General features: G+C 40.0%; 1 protein-coding gene across 1 annotated transcript; it reads right to left on the bottom strand.

Annotated features, from left to right (window-relative positions):
* Window positions 1-7,018: 7,018 nt before the first annotated feature.
* LOC138784999 (extracellular calcium-sensing receptor-like) lies at window positions 7,019-15,756 on the bottom strand. The gene is made up of 8 exons (XM_069960677.1): window positions 15,681-15,756; window positions 14,050-14,133; window positions 13,843-13,942; window positions 12,801-13,092; window positions 10,231-11,058; window positions 8,621-8,848; window positions 8,036-8,159; window positions 7,019-7,938 (listed from the first exon to the last, which is right to left on the bottom strand). The coding sequence occupies exons 1-8, from the start codon at window positions 15,754-15,756 to the stop codon at window positions 7,019-7,021; spliced, it is 2,652 nt and encodes an 883-aa protein (XP_069816778.1).
* Window positions 15,757-20,545: the final 4,789 nt, after the last annotated feature.

Genomic DNA, 20,545 nt, shown 5'->3' with positions numbered 1-20,545 from the left:
ACCTAAGGCATCAGTGTGTACAGGGGAGAGAGAGTACTGAAGGACCTGAATCACATGACCTGCAGGTCCTCAAACCTAGAATGTGGAGTCACTTCAGCCTGGCTGCAAAGAAGAGGAGGAGGCAGGGAGCGGTAAGCACTGTGTGTATGTACTGTCTCTGCATCTGTATGTACATGTGTATGTGTGTGTCAGTAGTGTCTGTGTGTGTGTGTGTGTGTGTAGGAGAGTTATGCTGCGTTTACACGGAACAATTATCGTACGTATTTTCGCGGTAACGATCGCATTTGAGCAATAATCGTGCAAACACAGCGAACGATCAAGCGACGAGCGAGAAATTGTTCATTTTTATCTTTCAACATGTTCCCAAATCATCATTGGTCGTTCTCTACAAATTCGCAGATCGCTTCGTGTAAGCAGTCTTTCACTGACTTATATGTGAGATAAGCTTAAGCGATCTTAAAACGATCACAATAACGAATTTTCCAAACAATATATCGGTCTGTCTAAATGCTGATCGTTGTAAAAAACACTTTGTTACTTCGTAATTGGTGATCGTTTGATTGGGCGAATTATCACTCAGCATTAGTTCTCACCATAATCAGTAAACATTTGGAACACTTTGATACTGTGCGATACTAGTGTATCTAAGCCACAGAGTGTGATGCAAATGCAGCTAAGCCATTCTGTGTGATACTAGTGTATTTGAAGATATCATATATAATCCACGTATCTCAAATTATCCTTTGTGATTTTAGTGTTTCTTAGCCAATTAGGCCCCCAACAATGTATCTAAGCCTATCACCTGTGATACTGATGTAACTAAGCCTATCATTTTTAATACTTGGGTGCCTAATTCTGTGTGTGATATTACTAGTATATCTAAGCAATAAAACAACTGTATCATGCATGAATTTACAGTATCTAAGCCAACCATTAGTGACTATTATGTTTCATATGTGCTGCTGGTGTAGCTAAGCCTACTATGTGTGATACATTCCCAGGAGGCCACACACAGTGTATCTACCAGCATGCAGTGTTAGTAGCTGTAACTATAGGATATCTGCTGGCTGTCGGTGCAGGGTGTGCAGACAGGTCCTGATATATAACATGTGATGGCAGGCGCGGAGGCAGTCCTGTTATTATGGAGGTATCTGAGTCCTGGGGCCTTCAGAGAACCAAGACCTAGATGGAGGTGGAATTGTGACTTGTAATAACATTGTAACCTAGAATAGACTTCCCAGGACAGGGGTATTAAACTCGCAGCCCTCCAACTGTTGGAAAAGTACAATTCCTATTATACCTGAAAGCGTTGGCTTCAGCTCTCCAGGCATGATGGGAATTGTAGTTTTGCAGCAGCTGGAGGGCTGCGAGTTTGACACCCCTGTCCTAGGATATACTTATGTTAAGGAAAGCTCTAGCATGAAAAAATCATAAATTAGTTAAAGGAAACCTGTCACCGGGTATGCGGGCACAGAGCCCGCCCGACCCCCCGGTGCTGCCCCCGGATACTTACCCTTTCCGACAAGTCCTGTTCCTGAGCCGGTCCCGGGACGAAGAGATCAGCACCCAAAGCCGTACGCCCGCATCCCTGGTGACAGGTTCCCTTTAACATTCTTGTGATTTTCTTGTCTTCTTCAGTGAACCTATAGACTTTTTAGTCATCCTCTAGATTCTTCAGTGACCCTCTAGATTCTTCAGTGACCCTCTAGATTCTTTATTGACCCTCTAGATTCTTTATTGACCCTCTAGATTCTTTATTGACCCTCTAGATTCTTTACTGGCCGTCTAGATTTTCAGTGACCCTCTATATTATTTAGCGACCTTCTATATTTTTAGTGACCCTCTAGATTCTTTAGTGACCCTCTAGATTCTTTAGTGATCCTCTAGATTCTTTAGTGACCCTCTAGATTCTTTAGTGGCCCTCTAGATTCTTTAGTGACCCTCTAGATTCTTCAGTGACCCTCTATATTATTTAGCGACCTTCTATATTCTTCAGTGACCCTCTAGATACTTTAGTGACCCTCTAGATTCTTCAGAGACCCTCTAGATTCTTCACTGACCCTCTAGATTCTTCACTGACCCTCTAGATTCTTCAGTGACCCTTTAGATTCTTTAGTGACCCTCTAGATTCTTTAGTGATCCTCTAGATTCTTTAGTGACCCTCTAGATTCTTTAGTGACCCTCTAGATTCTTCAGTGACCCTCTATATTATTTAGCGACCTTCTATATTCTTCAGTGACCCTCTAGATACTTTAGTGACCCTCTAGATTCTTCAGAGACCCTCTAGATTCTTCACTGACCCTCTAGATTCTTCACTGACCCTCTAGATTCTTTAGTGACCCTCTAGATTCTTTAGTGACCCTCTAGATTCTTCAGTGACCCTCTATATTATTTAGCGACCTTCTATATTCTTCAGTGACCCTCTAGATACTTTAGTGACCCTCTAGATTCTTCAGAGACCCTCTAGATTCTTCACTGACCCTCTAGATTCTTCAGTGACCCTTTAGATTCTTTAGTGACCCTCTAGATTCTTCAGTGACCCTTTAGATTCTTTAGTGACCCTCTAGATACTTTAGTGACCCTCTAGATTCTTCAGAGACCCTCTAGATTCTTCACTGACCCTCTAGATTCTTCAGTGACCCTTTAGATTCTTTAGTGACCCTCTAGATTCTTCAGTGACCCTTTAGATTCTTTAGTGACCGTCTAGACATCTCTTAAAGCAGGTGTTTGACCAGATCAAAGTAGGATCACAGGAATAACACATGAAATATTGGAAAGATCAAGCATTATTCTGGTGATCGATCAGAGATGAATACAATGGGACTCACCTTGGGTTAGATATGAAATTGCTAATCCCAAATGTGTTTTTAGGCCATTGACCTTCTTCTGCACGGAAACATATTATATACATTAGTACAGTCCGGCTTTGTAGGTAGTATAGCCATTCCAGTATTATTGACCTCTAATAAACTTTTCAGTTGACTGCCATCACTGGACTTGAACTCAGCAACAATATAGTCCACGATGATGATGCATAGACTGTACAACTAAGAGAGCAATGGGGGTGCAGCCTTATGGGTTAATACCTGTCCTTTAAAGTTCCTCTCACAAGTCTAGCTCTGCTACATCTGTCCATGTGCAGGTGGTTGATATATCAGTATATAAATGACAAATCTACACTTCATTGCTGATGGTACAGGATGCTGTTGTATGGTGAGCGTCTAGGATGAATGAAAGCGCAGTCACTGTCCCAGTGTGTCAGTATTTATAGAGTGAGACATGGCAGCAGTGGGTTTAGTAGAAGAGCGAGTTCTCATTAATATAAAGTCCCCCTCGTCTGCGTAAAATTTTATACACATAATCCACTGAAGCATTAAAATGAAGCCCCTTGGTAGAAGACCTTGGGCATTTGTCTCAAGAGAAAGCCGATTAGAGGTGTGATGGAGCTGACGTGAAATCTCTGAGGTGCATACGGTATCTTGAGATTTAACACATCACAGTCTCTAGAATCATGAAGCTGTAATCATCATTTTTTAAATCACAGTCATCATCAGAATGTTTACAAGTAAAAACAATGCTGTACCACTGATATAGGGAGGTAGAAGTCTTCGGCAGGTTAAGTATCAGTTTGAGTATATCAAGTGCTGTAGTGGTCAACTATTGGTCTGTGGAAGGTCAGGTAATGGTCTTCTGTGAACAAACTAATGGTTATATTAGATCGGATAGTGATTTTTGGTAGGTCAGTTAGTAATTTTAGTAGATTATGTAATGGTCTGTAGCTGGCCAAGAAGTGGCTTTAAATACATCAACTAAGTTTCTAGTGGGTCATGTAATGGTCTTCTGTAGATAAACTAATGTCTTCGGTAGATGAGAGGATGTTTTGCAGGACATCAAATAGTAGCTTGAGTAGATTAAACTAAGCTGGACAACTAGTGATTTTAAGTTTATCAACTAGGGAATAGAGATGAGCGAACCGGGTTCTGGTTCGAGTCGATCCGAACCCAAACGTTCGGTATTTGATTAGCTGGGGCTGCTGAACTTGGATAAAGCTCTAAGGTTGTCTGGAAAACATGGATACAGCCAATGACTATATCCATGATTTCCACATAGCCTTAGGGCTTTATTAAAGTTCAACAGCCCCAGCTAATCAAATGCCGAAAGTTCAAGTTCGGATCGACTCGAGCATGCTCCAGGTTCGCTCATCTCTACTAGGGAAGTTTAGTAGGTAATATTATTATCCTAAGTAGGTTAACTAATGGTCTTCAGTAGGTCAGATAGTGCTCTTTGGTAGGTCAAATAATAATTTGATTATGTCAAGTAGTGTTTCTTCAGCTGATGGAGTAGTGGTCTTAATTACATCCATTCGTGGTCTCTAGTCGGTCATATAATAGTCCTCTGTTGGTAAACTAATGGTTTTAGGTAGGTCAGGTAGTAGAGATGAGCTAACCGCGAGCATGCTCGAGTCCATTCCAACCCGATCATTCGGCATTTGATTAGCGGTGGCTGCTGAAATTGGATAAAGCCCTAAGGCTATGTGGAAAACATTTATATAGTCATTGGCTGTATCCATGTTCTCCAGACAACCTTAGAGCTTTATCCAACTTCAGCAGTCACCGCTAATCAAATACCAAACGATCGGGTTCGGATGGACTCGAGCATGCTCGAGGTTCGCTCATCTCTACTAGGTAGTGGTTTGAGTAAATCAGGTAGTGTAGGTATGTAGTCTTCTTCTGGCAAAGTAGTCGTCTTAAGAACATCAACTAGTGGTTTCTAGATCAATTAATTTTTTTTTTATTAAGTAATAGTCTTTATTGTGTCAAGCTCCTCAGTAGATCAAGAAAAAGTTTGAGTATATCAAGTAGTGGTCTTCAGCTAGTTAAGTAATGATGGTCTTAAGTACGTCAACTAGTGGTCTCTAGTAGGCCATGTAATAGTCTTATGTAGATAAATGAATGGTCTTCAGTATGTCAGGTAGTACTCTTCAAAAAGTCAAGTAGTATTTGAAGTCAATTAGGTAGTGGTCTTCAGCTTACCACATTGTGGTCTTAAGTACTTTACATTAACTAGTGGTAGAGCACATAATGGTCTTCTGTAGAAACACTAATGGTCTTCAGTAGGCCAGTTTTTTTTTTTTTTTTACTTTGCCATGCTTCTTTAGATGCTGGAGTTAACTATGGGTACATGCACTGTTCCCTTCAGTCAGGTTCTGGTTCAGTCTGCTACACTAGGACAGTACCCTGGCCAGGGCAAAGTGGCTTGTTAGTGCACCATTTGTTGTATTGATTTATAGAATTGGTTTACTAGCTCATTCGATTTTATACAAGTGTATAAAAAACATTAAACTCGGAACTTAGTTTAATCCCATGTAGAACCCCTTTCCCAGTTTTGCAACTAAGGTTCCAAGAAACTTTGACATTCATTGGAACCTTGTGAGGGGCAGGGTTGGATTAAGGTTGGTGAAGGTCTCTGGGGCAAAACTACAAAAAACAAAACTTTTACAGGAAAAGCCACATGCATTCAATGCTACCTTTGAATTACTTTTTATTTGAGCGATTGAGGTCCCAAAAATTAGAAATGCATATGCTAAATAGTACACCAAGCCGATAAAAATGGCAAGCATCACACTTCAATTAGGCATCATACAGTATATTTTTAAAAATATAATCCAGCACAACATTATAAAGCATGTACTTGGTTGCTAAAGTCAGAATATCCCCATACTTCCTACTCATTGATAAACACCATGACATTTAAGTATTTAAAAGGCCACATGAGGAAGTAGACATGGCTTTTCAAGGCATCACATGCTGTTTTCTGCCCGAATATCTTTGGTTCTTCACTTTTGCAGCACATCTCTACTTTCCATAACCAGACAAAGTTCACGCTTTATCTAGTTTCTGCAAGGGGAGTAGGGGTTCCCCAGAGGCAAAAACATTTTCAGGAGTTACCATATAGTAATAGGTATGGTACTCACTGCATTAAATTCATATAAATACCTACATTTTTTGTAATACAATGGACAGTATATGGACAAGAGTATTGGCCCCCATCAACTAATTACTGAATTTGGTCCCAATACCAGTCGAGTCTGTCTTCAGCAACATTTGTGAAAGAATGGGTTGTTCCAAAGAGTACACAAAATCCTAGCAGGGTTCTGTAATAGTATGCCACATCTACAAGTCAGTTTGGGAAATTTCTGCCCTACTAAATCAGCAGTTTTATGGAGAAATGGAAGTATTTAGGAACTACAATGACTTAGACCAAAAGCGAAGACCAACACTAAAAAGTTACCAAAACTACCTCATCTTGTATTAAATCAGTAGATAAACCATGCATGAGGAACTTCATGGCATGGGCTTCTATGGCTAAGCAGGTGCATGGAAGCCTTACATTACAAAGAGCAATGTCAAGCATCAAGCTACATTACCGGTCTGACTGCAACATTTTGTTGACTAACAAGGCTATAGGGATGTTTTCCAGGTTTTCCAGCAAGCCTCCTTTCTGTTCCAGGATAATTATACGCCAGTGCAAACATAGCAATGTCCATAAAGTTATGGTTGAGTGAGGTTAACATAGAAGAACTTGATTGTCCCTCTGGCCTTCACCACATCTAATAGCTTTGGAATTAAAGATTCAGGGCTGAGCCCACTACCCTAGTATTATTGTCTGACCTTACAAATGCTTCTCTGAAAGAAAATCCTGACAGAAACCTCCAAAATCTTGTAAAATGTCTTCTCAGAAGAGTGCAAAGAGGGGGACCAAACCCAAATGAATGTCTTTAGATTTAGAAGGGGGCATCCTAAAAGCTCTTCGTGGTTTAATGTGTAGTTGTCCCAATACTTGTTTATATAGAGTATGTTTTTTTTTTATAGAAATTCCAAATTACAGGAATGACTCCAAGTTAGGATATGTTAAATGATTGGGCCAGTGATTGAGCTATGAGAAACCATTGTGAGCTAATTATGATAAAGTTTTCATATACTACAAAATAAACATCAAAGAACATTTCCTCTTGATGTCATCCATGAGTGTGAACTTTAACTTTTCTTACAAGGTTTTCCCGAGAGTTCATGGTAGGTCTGAACAAGATTATGAAACATTTAGGAAGGAACATACAGATCACCAGAGCCCAACTGGAACAAAGAATGGCAAATATCTCCATAGCTACAGTGTACTTTCCTTGAGCGCTAAGATAGGCTGGAATAAAAGACACCCAGACGCTAAGGAAGGCCAGCATGCTGAAAGTGATGAATTTAGCTTCATTGAAGCTGTCGGGGAGTCTCCTGGCCATAAAAGCTACAATGAAGCTGATAGATGCCAAGAGGCCAAGATATCCCAACATGCACCAAAAGGCGATAGGTGACCCTTCATTACATTCATAGCTGATGATTGTGGGTTGTGCTTGTGTACTAATGTACTGGGGAAATGGAGGAGCAAGTGACACCCAAATGATACACAAGAGAAACTGTAATAAGGAACATAGGAATATAAATAAGAGAGAAACTCTAAGACTCGTCCATTTCCTCAGTCGGCTGCCCGGTTTTGTAGCCCAGAAAGCAAACACTACTGTGATAGTTTTGGCCAAGATGCAAGAAACACAAAGTGCAAAAATAATCCCGAATGCACACTGTCGTAGGAGACATTTCTCAGCTTGGGGCGGACCAATGAAAACCAAGGAACAGAGGAAACATAGAGACAAGGAAAGGAGAAGAAAGCAGCTTAGATGGTAGTTGTTTGCCTTCACTATGGGAGTGTTCTTATATTTTATGAAAAGTTGTAATATGGAAGCAGGAACTAAAGAGGAAATGACTGTGGTCACTGCCAAGGTCGATCCCAATGCTTCTTCATAGGAGAGAAATTCTATAGTTTTTAGTAGACATTTAGATTTTTCAAGGTTTGGCCACTGATCCCATGGGCACTTGAGGCAATCCAAAGCATCTAAAACACAATAAACAAAAGTCTTAACAATTTAGTGTAACTAAAAGGAAATATAATTTCACACAGTCTTCTGTAGATAAGGTGGACAGTTTCTTGCCTGTTTGGTTGGAGATTTCTCCTTGAGGACATGGAACACATTGGAAACAGCAGACAGGTTGTCCTCTTCTTGTCGCTTTTCTGAAACCTGGAAGACAACTCTCACTGCAGACCGAGAGAGGAACCTGAGGGAGTGAAGATTGGAAATGAAAATTTAGCCTCAAAGATGTTTAACACATTCTAAAGATTTTCAGAACAAAACAAACCCTCTAATACCTAGTGTAAGCTTAAGTCTGGCGCCTTATCAACCAACCAACCAACCCTGGGACCTGACAGGTCAGAAGAACATAGATTTTTCATTCACAAAGACTAGTTACAGAACCGCTCACTGTGCACCTCCTGTCCAGACAGTGGTGATTAATTCCTTAACCTTGAGTAGTGAAAGGGGGCATGGTCAGCATGACTGTCTGTGTGATTGGAAAGTCAGTCATGGCATCCACCCAAAAATGCTGTTCTCCTAGGTCTCAGGTCATGGGCCAGAAACCTTATCGGTTCACAATAAACTGTCTATGAAAGCTCCAAATTTATCACATTGCCTCAAGCTTTTTGGAAGAAATAGTATACCGAAATTTTCTAATTTTCTTACCATCTGTTCTCCAGCAGGCCACTGGATGATACTTGTGTTTATATGGAAAACTTGATCCGAAGATCTTGTGGTGTCATAGCTTCCAATCTTGATGTGTTTTATGGTATTGTCTGGGCCCAGTTGCCAGTTGACTATATCATACACTGCAGGTGGGTCTCCATTCTTATCAAAGTATAGTTCCTGACCACTGCTTAGTCTAAGCCTTGCTTGCTTTATGTAGCGTAGAAGCTGGGAAGAAAAAGGTAATTGTAGACACGGATTGGGTAATAATTTCAAACAACTGTAAATGTATTTATATAAGATTTTAAAAGGGATGATAATTGGCTTTTCGGCCAAACTTTGGCCAGTTTGTAAACTGTTCTGTGGTTGTGGAGAGGACAGTGTATGGTGACTGGACTAATGGCAAAAATGCAAATAAGCGACATGGGAAAACTGCAGAGAACCATGTGCCAGTGATGTGAAAGGTGAATGTTGACTATGAGAGAATGAACCGACACACTACAGTGGAGCAATTAATAGAAGAGATCATTGATCCCTACTGTGCATGCAGCTCCGAGCAGATGGTTGGTTACTGCGGTCTGCTAATGAAGCAGTATTGGCAATAAAAGTTTGAGATTTCACAACAGTATCGGAATGGACCTCTGTTGAGGGCTGTCTTCTGTAATCACTTTTTCTTCTTTATGGATCGGATTGACGTTGTTGTGTCAGGCAAGAAACATCATAGAACAATCACCCCTTAGCCATTGCTGCAAGAATGCTGGTGGGGACAGGGTTATGGCGTGGGGAATGATCTTGTGGAGTTCTCTGGGCCACCCATATAGATGCACTCTTGGCTTAATAGAGTATGAGTCCATCTTGCAGATCATATACCCCTATACATGCTGAGTGTCTCCCCTGGGGAGGATGGGGTCTTCCAACAAGATAATGCGACATATCACATGATTAGAAGAGCCTGACCAAGACTTCCCAGTACTACCCTGGCAAGTAATATTCCAGATTGAACCCAACTGAGCATCTTTGGGACCACTTGGATGGTGGTGTTGGCTCTATGGACCCTCCATGCAGTCAGCATCACTCCAGATACCTGTGGCACCTACCAGGACCTTATTCTGGTCTGTCTAGCTCCTTCTGGTGCTGCATATGCCAGTTACTCTGCATATTAGCTGGCTTTCATAATATTGGGACTCCACTATGTACCTGGCATCTATGGAAGGTTCTTATTTAACATCTGAACAGTTGCACTCTGGGACTGGGACTTCAAGGAAGGGGTAAGTGTAACGGACTTCACCGGGGCGTTGGACGGGCTTCACCCCGGCAGCCGGGATTACAGGCTTCCTTAAAGTGCTCTAAAGTATCTAGAACATGTATTCCAGTAAAGCTGCTTAAAGAGCAGCTGCTAAAACTGTGACTAAATCTAGGTTTTTGCCTAAATGGTTATTCAGTTTCCTCTAGAATCCATTCAGATTCTAGTTCTTATCTTTCCAAATCCCCTTTGAAAATGACATTAGTAATCTGGTTGGGTATTAGGGGTAGCCGCTCTTGTCAACTCCACCTTCCTATCTAGGATTATCTAGAGACGTGCACAATAAAAGACCTCTTTCAATAAATACCTTCCAGTGCTCAAACTTGGAAACGTCAGGACATGTCTGATTAAGAGCTGCATTTTTATCACTTTGACAGGATGTCAGATCTTTTAAAGCCATGGCAATGATCTTTACCGCTATGTAGACATTGTATGTAGCTCGTAAATGGTCAACGTCATTGTAGCTGTTTGTTACGTTGCTGAGGTCCTCTGCTCCTGTACATGGTTTTACTGGAAAAGATAAAGAACTTGTGATGTTGTTCTCGTCAATGAATTTACAATTAAAAGTTTTTTCCCAGAGAAGTTTTGCCCATGTTCCTCCCGAAGGCATGGATGGATGAACATTGTTTAGGAAATCTTTAAATCCAGAAATTGTCCCACTGTTGAGTGCTAGACCAATCGTGCCTAGAACAAGTTTCGTGTTGATTCCCTGGAAAAAGGTCGAGGTTGACAGGTTTTCACTGGCAACAAGTAGTCTTTGGCTAACACCTTGTCTTACCATCTCCACTAATATTGCAAATATGTCAATATCTTTAGAGAAGACAACCACAACCTTGGCTGAAGATTGTTTTAATATGTTAACAATGTGTGGAGCATTGCGATTCGTCCGAGTTAAGATAATTGTTTCTGTGAAGGCCACACACGCTCCAGCCTTTATTATCTCTTGTCTGACAAGTTGAATCCCTTGTTGGCCATAGTCATTGTCCACAGCCAAAAGCCCTATCCAAGTCCATCCAAACTGCAAAACTAGCTGAGCAAGACCTTTGGCCTGGAAAACATCACTGGGGACAGTTCTGAAGAAGGAGGGGAACTTTCTTCGGTCACTGAGGAGAGGGCTAGTAGACAAATGGCTGATCTGTGTAAAATATAAAAAATAATGGTTAAGGATGGGTTTGCATGCCCACCGCACAACATTAAATATTTTACAGTATGTTCTTCAACTAGTAGGACTGGTTCTAACTGACAGACATGTCTGCTACCTATCTTAGGTAATTCTGTGAGCCAACTTATCTCTCGCTTCTTTGGTGGTTAGGCCAGCCTAACTTTTGAGCAATCCCATTATGACCCTTCCCTTTAGATGTTTTATTTTATATCAGACATCTGTCTGGACTGTAGTTGATAAAAAGTCTAGGGTCTGAAGTGCTGGCTTAGGAAAATGGTGTTGCAGACATTAAAAGGGTTCAGTTTAGCTTTTTAATTCTATAATTTTTTTTATAGACGAAAAAAACTATATTCGATACAAGACACACAATCTTAAGTTTAAAATTTATTGGGTGCTCCCAGAAAATGTAAAAGTAACTGTGAATCTAAAATCTGTCAAAGGGGCTCTGTTGGCAAACGTGGTTGAAGTTGGATCTTTCCTGGAAATAAGTGAATCTTCTGAAATTTGCTTTGGGTCCAATCCACTCCAATCGGCAGTCAGATTCGATTCAGAGACTGATACTAATTTGACAGTGTGTTCAGGAGCAGGGACACTAGTCAAATGCAGTATTCTCTTCACTTATACATGAGCCCTGAAGGAAACACTGTATTACTTGGTTCTCAGTAAACAGTCGGTGGACCAAGTAGTGATCGGTGTTAAGAAGAAGGAACACTTGTCTTTGACGGCAGCCCCTTCTTCTGTGAGTCACCCAAAGCCAACAGTAAAAACAAATCTCAATTTGGAGAAACCCAAATTTTGAGGGAAGTTTGGGGTGAAAATTTGAAAGTTTAAAATCAATTTTCTAATTTCTAGGTGCAGCTATTAAGCCGCACACCGCACTCAGGCCTTGGAGCCTTAACAAACTGAAAGGCCCCTCTGCTTCACCAGAGGGCACCAGCATTCAAAACAGCATGTGATAAGTGCGGGGCTATGTAAAAGATTTTCATAAGATGAGGCTGGGAACTTCAATTTTTGCCACCGAGAAATTATATTTTCCATCTAATTGTTGACAACTTTTTCGCTGTAAAATAAAAAAATAGCTACACTTACCTTCCTTGCTCTTCTGTTGCTGCCATTCTCCCCATGCCTGGTCCCGGTTCATAGCACTTCTTTGTGTTGGCTTAGGGACCTGTCTACTCAGCCAATCAGGCTGATCGGGCCGGTTGAGCGGGCATTTCGACATGTTATCCCTGAACCCAAATGTACTGCGCCATGGGACCAAAGCTCTGTGAGAATGGCAGAATCTTGGGGGAGAGAAAGGTCAGTAAAGGTTACTTTAACTCTTACCATCTTTTTGAAAAAATTTAAAAGTTTTTTTTCCAAATAACTTTAAATAGCCTTTAGCCTTATTTTACCCTAATGGATAACCACAGTTGAATATTTATTGAGTGTCTGTGTCCTCCTTTGCAATGGCATGATTTTGTAACCTGATTAGGTTGGCATCCCATGAACCATATTGTGTAAAGCATGTTTATCATGCCAAGCAGACAATCCTGTAGTATGCTAGTTTGCCAATTCACGTCTCTTGCAACTGTTGAATACCCTTCTGAAACTATTACTACATGAGGATCATCTGGTCTTCTAGTTAGACTAGTATAGCCCCTGGTCTCACTGCCAAATACTCTTCCAAATATAATGGAAACATTAGTATATTGAATGAAACAAAAATTCATTACCTGCGGGTATCTAAGAAGCCCCAGAATATGCCCTGTAATAAGAGAATGTGTCGATGATCTGTAACCAATGACAGAGCTTAAGGGACTGTCCACAAGACATCTATAGTTGGGAACGGCTTTGCTTTGTCCCGTAACCACCTGTAAAGTTCCCGCTAAGCTGTGCTGGACAACAAGACAAGAATCATAGGCTTGGAAACCCAACGTGATGTTTGGGAGAAACTCAGGATCGCTGTTGATCTCCTTAATGGCAAAGATCGCTGCTTGGAGCTGCTGGTAGTTCTCAAGACTAAACCTTTAGATGGAAGAAAATTTCAACAAGTAAGATATCTGTGAAGGTACAAACGCATCATAAATTAAAAGTAGAGGTCACCAAAATACAACAATGTCCAAGGTAGGCTTCTTCTTATATTAATTGACCAACTTATTTTTAGCCTCCTAAACCTTTTGTTTACCCGTCTATTGTAAAAGCAAAAATGATGCTGATCTTTGTGTCATTTCTATAGTGGTACAGGAAAATTTTTGTATTTCCCTTTGAGATATATCACAACTAGGCAGGTGGAATAGTTTAAAACACAAGCTGAAAGACAGTATAAGAGCCCATAACCATGTGAAAGAATTTTCAAGTGTTTACCACAACATGAGAATCCATAGAAGTTGTGATGTTTAAAAAAGGGGGCCAAATGTGGGCTACGTAAAACTATTGGCAAGACAAGAACTATAATTGAAGGTATAAATTTGCTTGATGAGTGTCACTTAAGATTAGAAATACTGTAGCTGTACAGGCTGTAAGCAGAGGGTAAGTTCGTGAACAAGAGAGAGAGCAATAATGAAATCCTGGTATGAGCCAGCCAATGCTATACAAGGACATTACAAAAAAACATCATCAATATAATGGTTCCTTACTCAGTGCAGTTGGTCCAGGGGGGTCTCTCAGTAAATGTGTTAGGACGGTACACACTGTCCAGATGCAGAGATAAGATTATACCAATCACTACATCTCCATCCCGTTCTATCCAGTCCAGCTCTGTTTTTTCCAGATTACATTGAGAGTTTTTGTATAAGGCATGAATGCACTGAGAGAGGATAAGTATTCGGATACAAGTATACGTGCTGATCATGTTTCTTATTATACTCAAACGGGCCTGGAAACATAATAAGATTGTAATTAGTTGTCAGTGGTTGGGGTCTAGAAGATTGTTAGAACCAGCAGGGTAAGGTATGTGTCTTCCTCCCTCTGTTGTACAATTACCGATGGCAGGCTCCAAAGTGTATATGCATTGCTTGGAGGTAGTAAAGCTATTGAACAACTCATTATAATAGTCCCCTAAGTGGACTAAATAAGAAAGAAGAAATGTTTTTGAAAAGATAAAGACAATCCCGCTCTATTAAAATTTTATTTCACCCCTCTTTTCCCATTTCTATTATAAACATACAAAAAAAAAAATTGCGTTTGGTACTGCCACCTGCGGAATTATCTGAACAATTGAATTATGATATATCTGATCCTATATAAACAACAGCGTAAAAGCACAGAAATAGTCAAAATTGCTAATTTTTTTACACGTTTGTTTATGTTTCTATGGCCAGAATATGGCAAAGCACAGATTTTTTTCCCTTTATTAATAGTAAACCAAAATTAAAATTAGTCAAATTGGTTGTAATCATCCTGACCTGTAGAATCTAGCATTTCAGTTTTACCGTAGAGTGAATTGGCTCAAATTTTCCCTATATCGTCTTTACCAGGCTTTCTAATACATTTTTGGTAAAATAAAGGGGCCGGTAAAAAGTACAACTTGTTCCGCAAAATAATAATTCCTCGGTGATAAAGTAAAAATGTTATACGTCTTAGGAGTTGAAGAGTAAGAAAAAGAAGACATAAACCAAAAATGTCAATTGGCTGGTTAGTTAGGAGAAGGTTGGTTTTAGAACACAAAATAACAAAAAATATTCAAAAAAAAATAAAAATAAATTAAGGTTAAAAAAAGAAAAAAAAAAAAAGAAAATGCCTTTATATAGCTAGCTTCCAGGCCATTGCTTTGTGTATTGCAGTCAGTGCAGTATTATAGCTACAGGGAATATATACAATGTGAAGGTTCATTGCTAAACCTGCAAGTCAACATTACACTCACAGCATCTACACTAAATAATAAGTGTCATCCTGTACGTGTAACGAGAGCAAATCTTCCTCTATGCATGGCGAGTACTTACATTGTATTCTCCAGTGTCTTCTGAGATCACGCCGAGAACGAATATCTCCTATATATAGAGACTGCAAATTACTCATGATTGGGGCTCTCGCTACTGTATACACTAAATGGATAAATGAATGACAATCCTCAGAGAGCAAATCCCCACTATGGACCTTGGGACAGGAGAAAATTAGACCCGTGCAGATGGGACTTTACAGGTGGAAATTATATTTTCTCGTCTCTTATGATGAGTAATAGCTACATAGGAAAAGGTAACAGAAAGTTCAAAGAAAATCGGCACTCCAAATAGAATGCGTTTTACGGTGCACGTACAGTAGTGCGATAACAGCCAATATGAAAAAAAAAATTGTTGGGCACTCGCTGCATGCTCTTTAACATAGAATTTATTCAGGTAACATCAATAATTCTCCATGTGTTCCGACCTTGTTAGGTCTTTCCCAGTAGCATGGTGCTGAGAAAGATCTGAACGCGTGCAGCGTTATTGATGTTATCTGAATAAATTCTACGCTAAGAGCATAACGCGAGTGCCGAGATTTTCTTCATATAGGAAAAGGTACAATGGATTGCCATTTAATGATTTCATAATGGCAAGTGGCAACATGTTTCTTCCTTTGGCGTTCCCAAACTCCTGCGATGCTAAGAGCTGTAGCCCCTCTGAGCTCCCCCTCACATCCAGCTTTTAGCATGGAGCCCTGCTTCCAGTCCTGAATGAAATATGAGTCTATAAGATCTGCAAACCAATTCATTGTGGTTTTATTTAAGGTTATATTTATTTTCTTAATTTTTTTATTTTATTGCCCCACTAGGGGACTGTACTCTATGATCCTTTGATGGTTCATACTGTATAAAACACAGCAGTATAGATCTTTACGACAATGTATTATGCATGCTGATTAGCCTTTAGACAGAAGACCAGAGACCACGCTGAGGCTTTCGGCTGTCATGGCTATCGTCGGCATGCAGTGATCCCTTTTTGGGGTGCCGATATGGACTAGTAGGGAGTTGTCCTCCTTTCTTGTCCTCATGGACTGCAAGATTTAAAGGGTTCAATGGGACAGACTGGAGGGAGCCACTGCTGTAGAATGCTGGCAACATGGAGTATTCATATTCCCACTGCTCCTGTGCCTCTGCTATAAATTTATGCTGTGTGGTCAAGAAGGGTTTGATGTAGCAATAGAAAGAGAAGAGCTCCCTAAAGGTAAAAAAAAATGTATGAGTTCCCTAATGGTAAACACCAGTGGGGGGTAGCCCAACAAAAAATGTCCATGTATCAATAACTTGTCATGTGCCCTTGAGCATCAATTACAGCTTGACAACGATGTGTCATGCTCTTCACAAGTTAACTGTGTGCTGAGACGTGGCATCCCACGCTTCTTGAAGTACGTCACGTTCTGGAGAAAGTTCTGGGGTACAAAGTTATGAGTTTCTACACGAGACTCAGCTGATCCCACATGTTGTTTATTGGATTCCAGTCTACAAAAAGTGCAGGACCCCTGTCTCCGGCAGACGTTCCCTGATGATGCTGTGACCTCAATGAGCTGGAGCATTGTCATCCATGAACATGAAATTAGACCTGCGTTTTTCATGCAGATGCAAACTGACTGGACAAAGGAAAGTCGTAAATAATGATCATGATCATTGTCTATACCCGAAGTAAAAAAAAATAAAAAATCTGTTTTTCACTTTTAAAAAATGGTGTGTGAACAAAGCCTAAAATTGTAGTTGATGCTAAAGGGCATATGACAAGTTATTGAGACAGTGCCATCTTGTTGGTATTGGCTTTTGTTTCAATAAATAGTTTGAGGTGGAGAAATTCCCATAGCTGCCTCTACTTAAATTTCCTACTTACATGATATAATATCACTGGAGCGGAAACTTTTTAAGTTTTCCAGCTGCACAATAGGATGTGTCAGGTGATTGGGTTAGGACTACGAGAAATCAATTCAACTGAGTGTGATAAGTAATTATGATCTACTGTAACTGAAGTTTCATGTACTACAAAACACACGTTAAAGAACATATTTTCTTGATGTCATCTTTGCCGCTGGATCCTCACATTCCTGAAAAAGTGTTGTCGAGAGTTCTTGTTAGGTCGGAACAAGATTATGAAACATTTAGAAAGGAAAATACAGAGCACCAGAACAAAGAATGGCAAATATCTCCATAGCTACAGTGTACTTTCCTTGAGCGCTAAGGTAGGCTGGAATAAAAGACACCCAGACGGTAAGGAAGGCCAGCATGCTGAAAGTGATGAATTTAGCTTCATTGAAGCTGTCGGGGAGTCTCCTGGCCATAAAAGCTACAATGAAGCTGATAGATGCCAAGAGGCCAAGATATCCCAACATGCACCAAAAGGCGATAGGTGACCCTTCATTACATTCATAGCTGATGATTGTGGGTTGTGCTTGTGTACTAATGTACTGGGGAAATGGAGGAGCAAGTGACACCCAAATGATACACAACACAAATTGTAAAAAGGAACATGTAAATATAAATAAGAGAGAAACCCTAAGATGTGTCCATGTTCTTAGTCGGCTGCCTGGTTTTGTAGCCCAGAAGGCAAACACTACTGTGATTGGCCAAAATGCAAGAGACACAAAGCGTGAAAGCAATCCCGAATGCACACTGTCGTAGGAGACACTTCTCAGCCTGGGGCGGACCAATGAAAGCCAAGGAACAGAGGAAACATAGAGACAAGGAAAGGAGAAGAAAGCAGCTTAGATGGTAGTTGTTTGCCTTCACTATAGAAGTGTTCCTATATTTTCTGAAAAGTTGTAAAATAGAAGCAGGAACCAAAGAGGAAATAACTGTGGTCACTGCCAAAGTTAACCCCAACACGTCTTCATAGGAGAGCAATTCTATGGTTTTCGGGAATCCCATGGACACTTGAGGCAATCCAAAGCATCTAAAATACAATAAACAACAAAAAATGTAAGAACTAAAATTAATGATATCTTTGCACTAAGTATACTGTAAATAAGGTGGACAGTCTCTTACCTGTTTGGTTGGAGATTTCTCCCTGAGGACATGGAACACATTGAAAACAGAAGACAGGTTGTCCTCTTCTTGTTGCCTTCCTGAAACCTGGAGGAGAACTCTCACTGCAGACCGAGCGAGGAACCTGAGTAAGCATAGACCAGAAATGAAAAAAGAGCCGTCATTTAATGGAAAACATTTACTGTTATTTTAAAACAACGGCTGTTGTATTGAAATAATGGCCGTTATTTACTGTTATATGGCGGCCATCCACTGAATTTCAACATTGTGTGAACAGAGCCTTTCTGTGTTTTCCATCCACTTCTGGTTTTGGTTGCAATGAGGACCTGACATGAGGACGAAATACTTCCTGAAATATACTGTGTGCGAACCCAGCCTAAATACGTGTGAAGACTTAAGAGGTCCTTTCTTCCTAGATAAACTCAAGAACTATCACATTGCCTCATGCTGTTTGAAAAAAAATTATATATCCGTATTTTATAATTTTCTTACCTTTTGTTCTCCGGCAGGCCACTGAATAATACTTGTGTTTATATGGAAAACTTGATTCAAAAATCTAGTGGTGTCATAGCTTCCAACCTTGATGTGTTTTATGGTGTCATCCGGGCCCAGTTGCCAGTTGACTATATCATAGACTGCAGGTGGGTCTCCATTCTTATCAAAGTATAGCGTACTTTGCGTGGCTTTATGTAGCGTAGAAGCTGTGAATAAAAAGGCAATTGTATATAAGGACTGGTTGGACATATATAGAATTCATAAAAAAGGGTCTTTCATCAAAATATAATATAACTGTACAATGATGTAAATGGGAAAAAAGACTAGTCATGAATGTTTCGAACGTTAAAGGGTACCTGTCATTACAAAAAACTATAATGGATAATACAAATATGCTAAGTGAGCGTCATATCAGAAATGGCTTTACAGGCTGTAAGCAGATGGTTCATGAACAAGAGAACGGGAAAGTCCTGGTGAAGGCACTGATACTGTATACAAAGACCTCACTAAAAAAACATCATCAATATATCGGTTCCTTACTCAGTGTCGGTGGTCCAGGGGGGTCTCTCAGTAAATGTGTTAGGATGGTACACACTGTCCAGATGCAGAGATAAGATTATACCAATCACTATATCACCATCCTGTTCTATCCAGTCCAGCTCTGTTTTTTCCAGATTACATTGGGAGTTTTTATACAAGGCATGAATGCACTGAGAGAGGAAAAGTATTCGGATACAAGTATATGTGCTGATCATATTTCTTACTAAACTCAAATGGGCCTGAAAACATAATAAGATTGTAATTAGTTATCAGCGGTTTGGGTCTGGGTGACGCCCAATGATTGTTAGCACCAGCGGGTAAATATGCATTGCATTGAGATAGCAAAGCAATCAAACAATTGATTATAATATTAGAAGATAAAATGTTTTTGAAAGAATAAAAAAGTAAAAAACATCCCTCCCCTATTCCAATTTTAATTCGCCCCTCTTTTCCCATTGTTCAAATAAAAAACAAACAAACACAAACAACAACAACAACAAAAAATCCCCCATATTTTCGCCTTCAGAATTATCTGAACTAATCAATTACTACATATCTGACCCTTCATAAATAACATCATAAAAGCAAACAAATACCAAAGCCCAAAATTGCTGATATCTGTTTGATAGGTTAGGATTAGTGACATAGGAGACGGTTTGGTACGTAAGGATAGTGACATAGGAGAAGGTTTGGTAGGTTAGGATAGTGATATAGGAAAAGGTTTGGTAGGTAAGGAGAGTGACATAGGAGAAGGTTTGGTAGGTAAGGACAGTGACATAGGAGAAGGTTTGGTAGGTAAGGACAGTGACATAGGAGAAGGTTTGGTAGGTAAGGATAGTGATATAGGAAAAGGTTTGGTAGATAAGGAGAGTGACATAGGAGAAGGTTTGGTAGGTAAGCATAGTGACATAGGAGAAAGTTTGGTAGGTAAGGATAGTGATATAGGAAAAGGTTTGGTAGGTAAGGATAGTGACATAGGAGAAGGTTTGGTAGATAAGGATAGTGATATAGGAAAAGGTTTGGTAGGTAAGTAAGGTGACATACTATAGGAGAAGGTTTGATAGGTAAGGGTAATGACATAGGAGAAGGTTTTAGAGCTAGAGGTGTAACCAGAAGGAAGAGTGTAATACTGCAGTATAGAGCTCTAGTGACATCATATCTGGAATACTGTGTCCAGTTCTGGAGACCTCAACTACAGAAACATACTGATAAAATAGAACGGGTACAAAGATGTCTACAAAATGGTGGAGGGTGTGAAGCATACAAAGAGGAAAGGAGGAAAATGGGGGACAGAATCGAAACCTTTATATATGAAACAGGAGGAAAGAAGGGAAAGGGAGGACAAGATGGAAACCTTAATATACACTACCGTTCAAACGTTTGGGGTCACCCAAACAATTTTGTGTTTTCCATGAAAAGTCACACTTATTCACCACCATACGTTATGAAATGAATAGAAAATAGAGACAAGACATTGACAAGGTTAGAAATACTGATTTGTAT

This window comes from Dendropsophus ebraccatus, chromosome 1 (assembly GCF_027789765.1).
Source record: "Dendropsophus ebraccatus isolate aDenEbr1 chromosome 1, aDenEbr1.pat, whole genome shotgun sequence".
Taxonomy (NCBI): domain Eukaryota; kingdom Metazoa; phylum Chordata; class Amphibia; order Anura; family Hylidae; genus Dendropsophus; species Dendropsophus ebraccatus.
The sequence above is the reverse complement of the archived record's forward strand: the minus strand, read 5'-3'. Positions and strand labels throughout refer to the sequence as shown.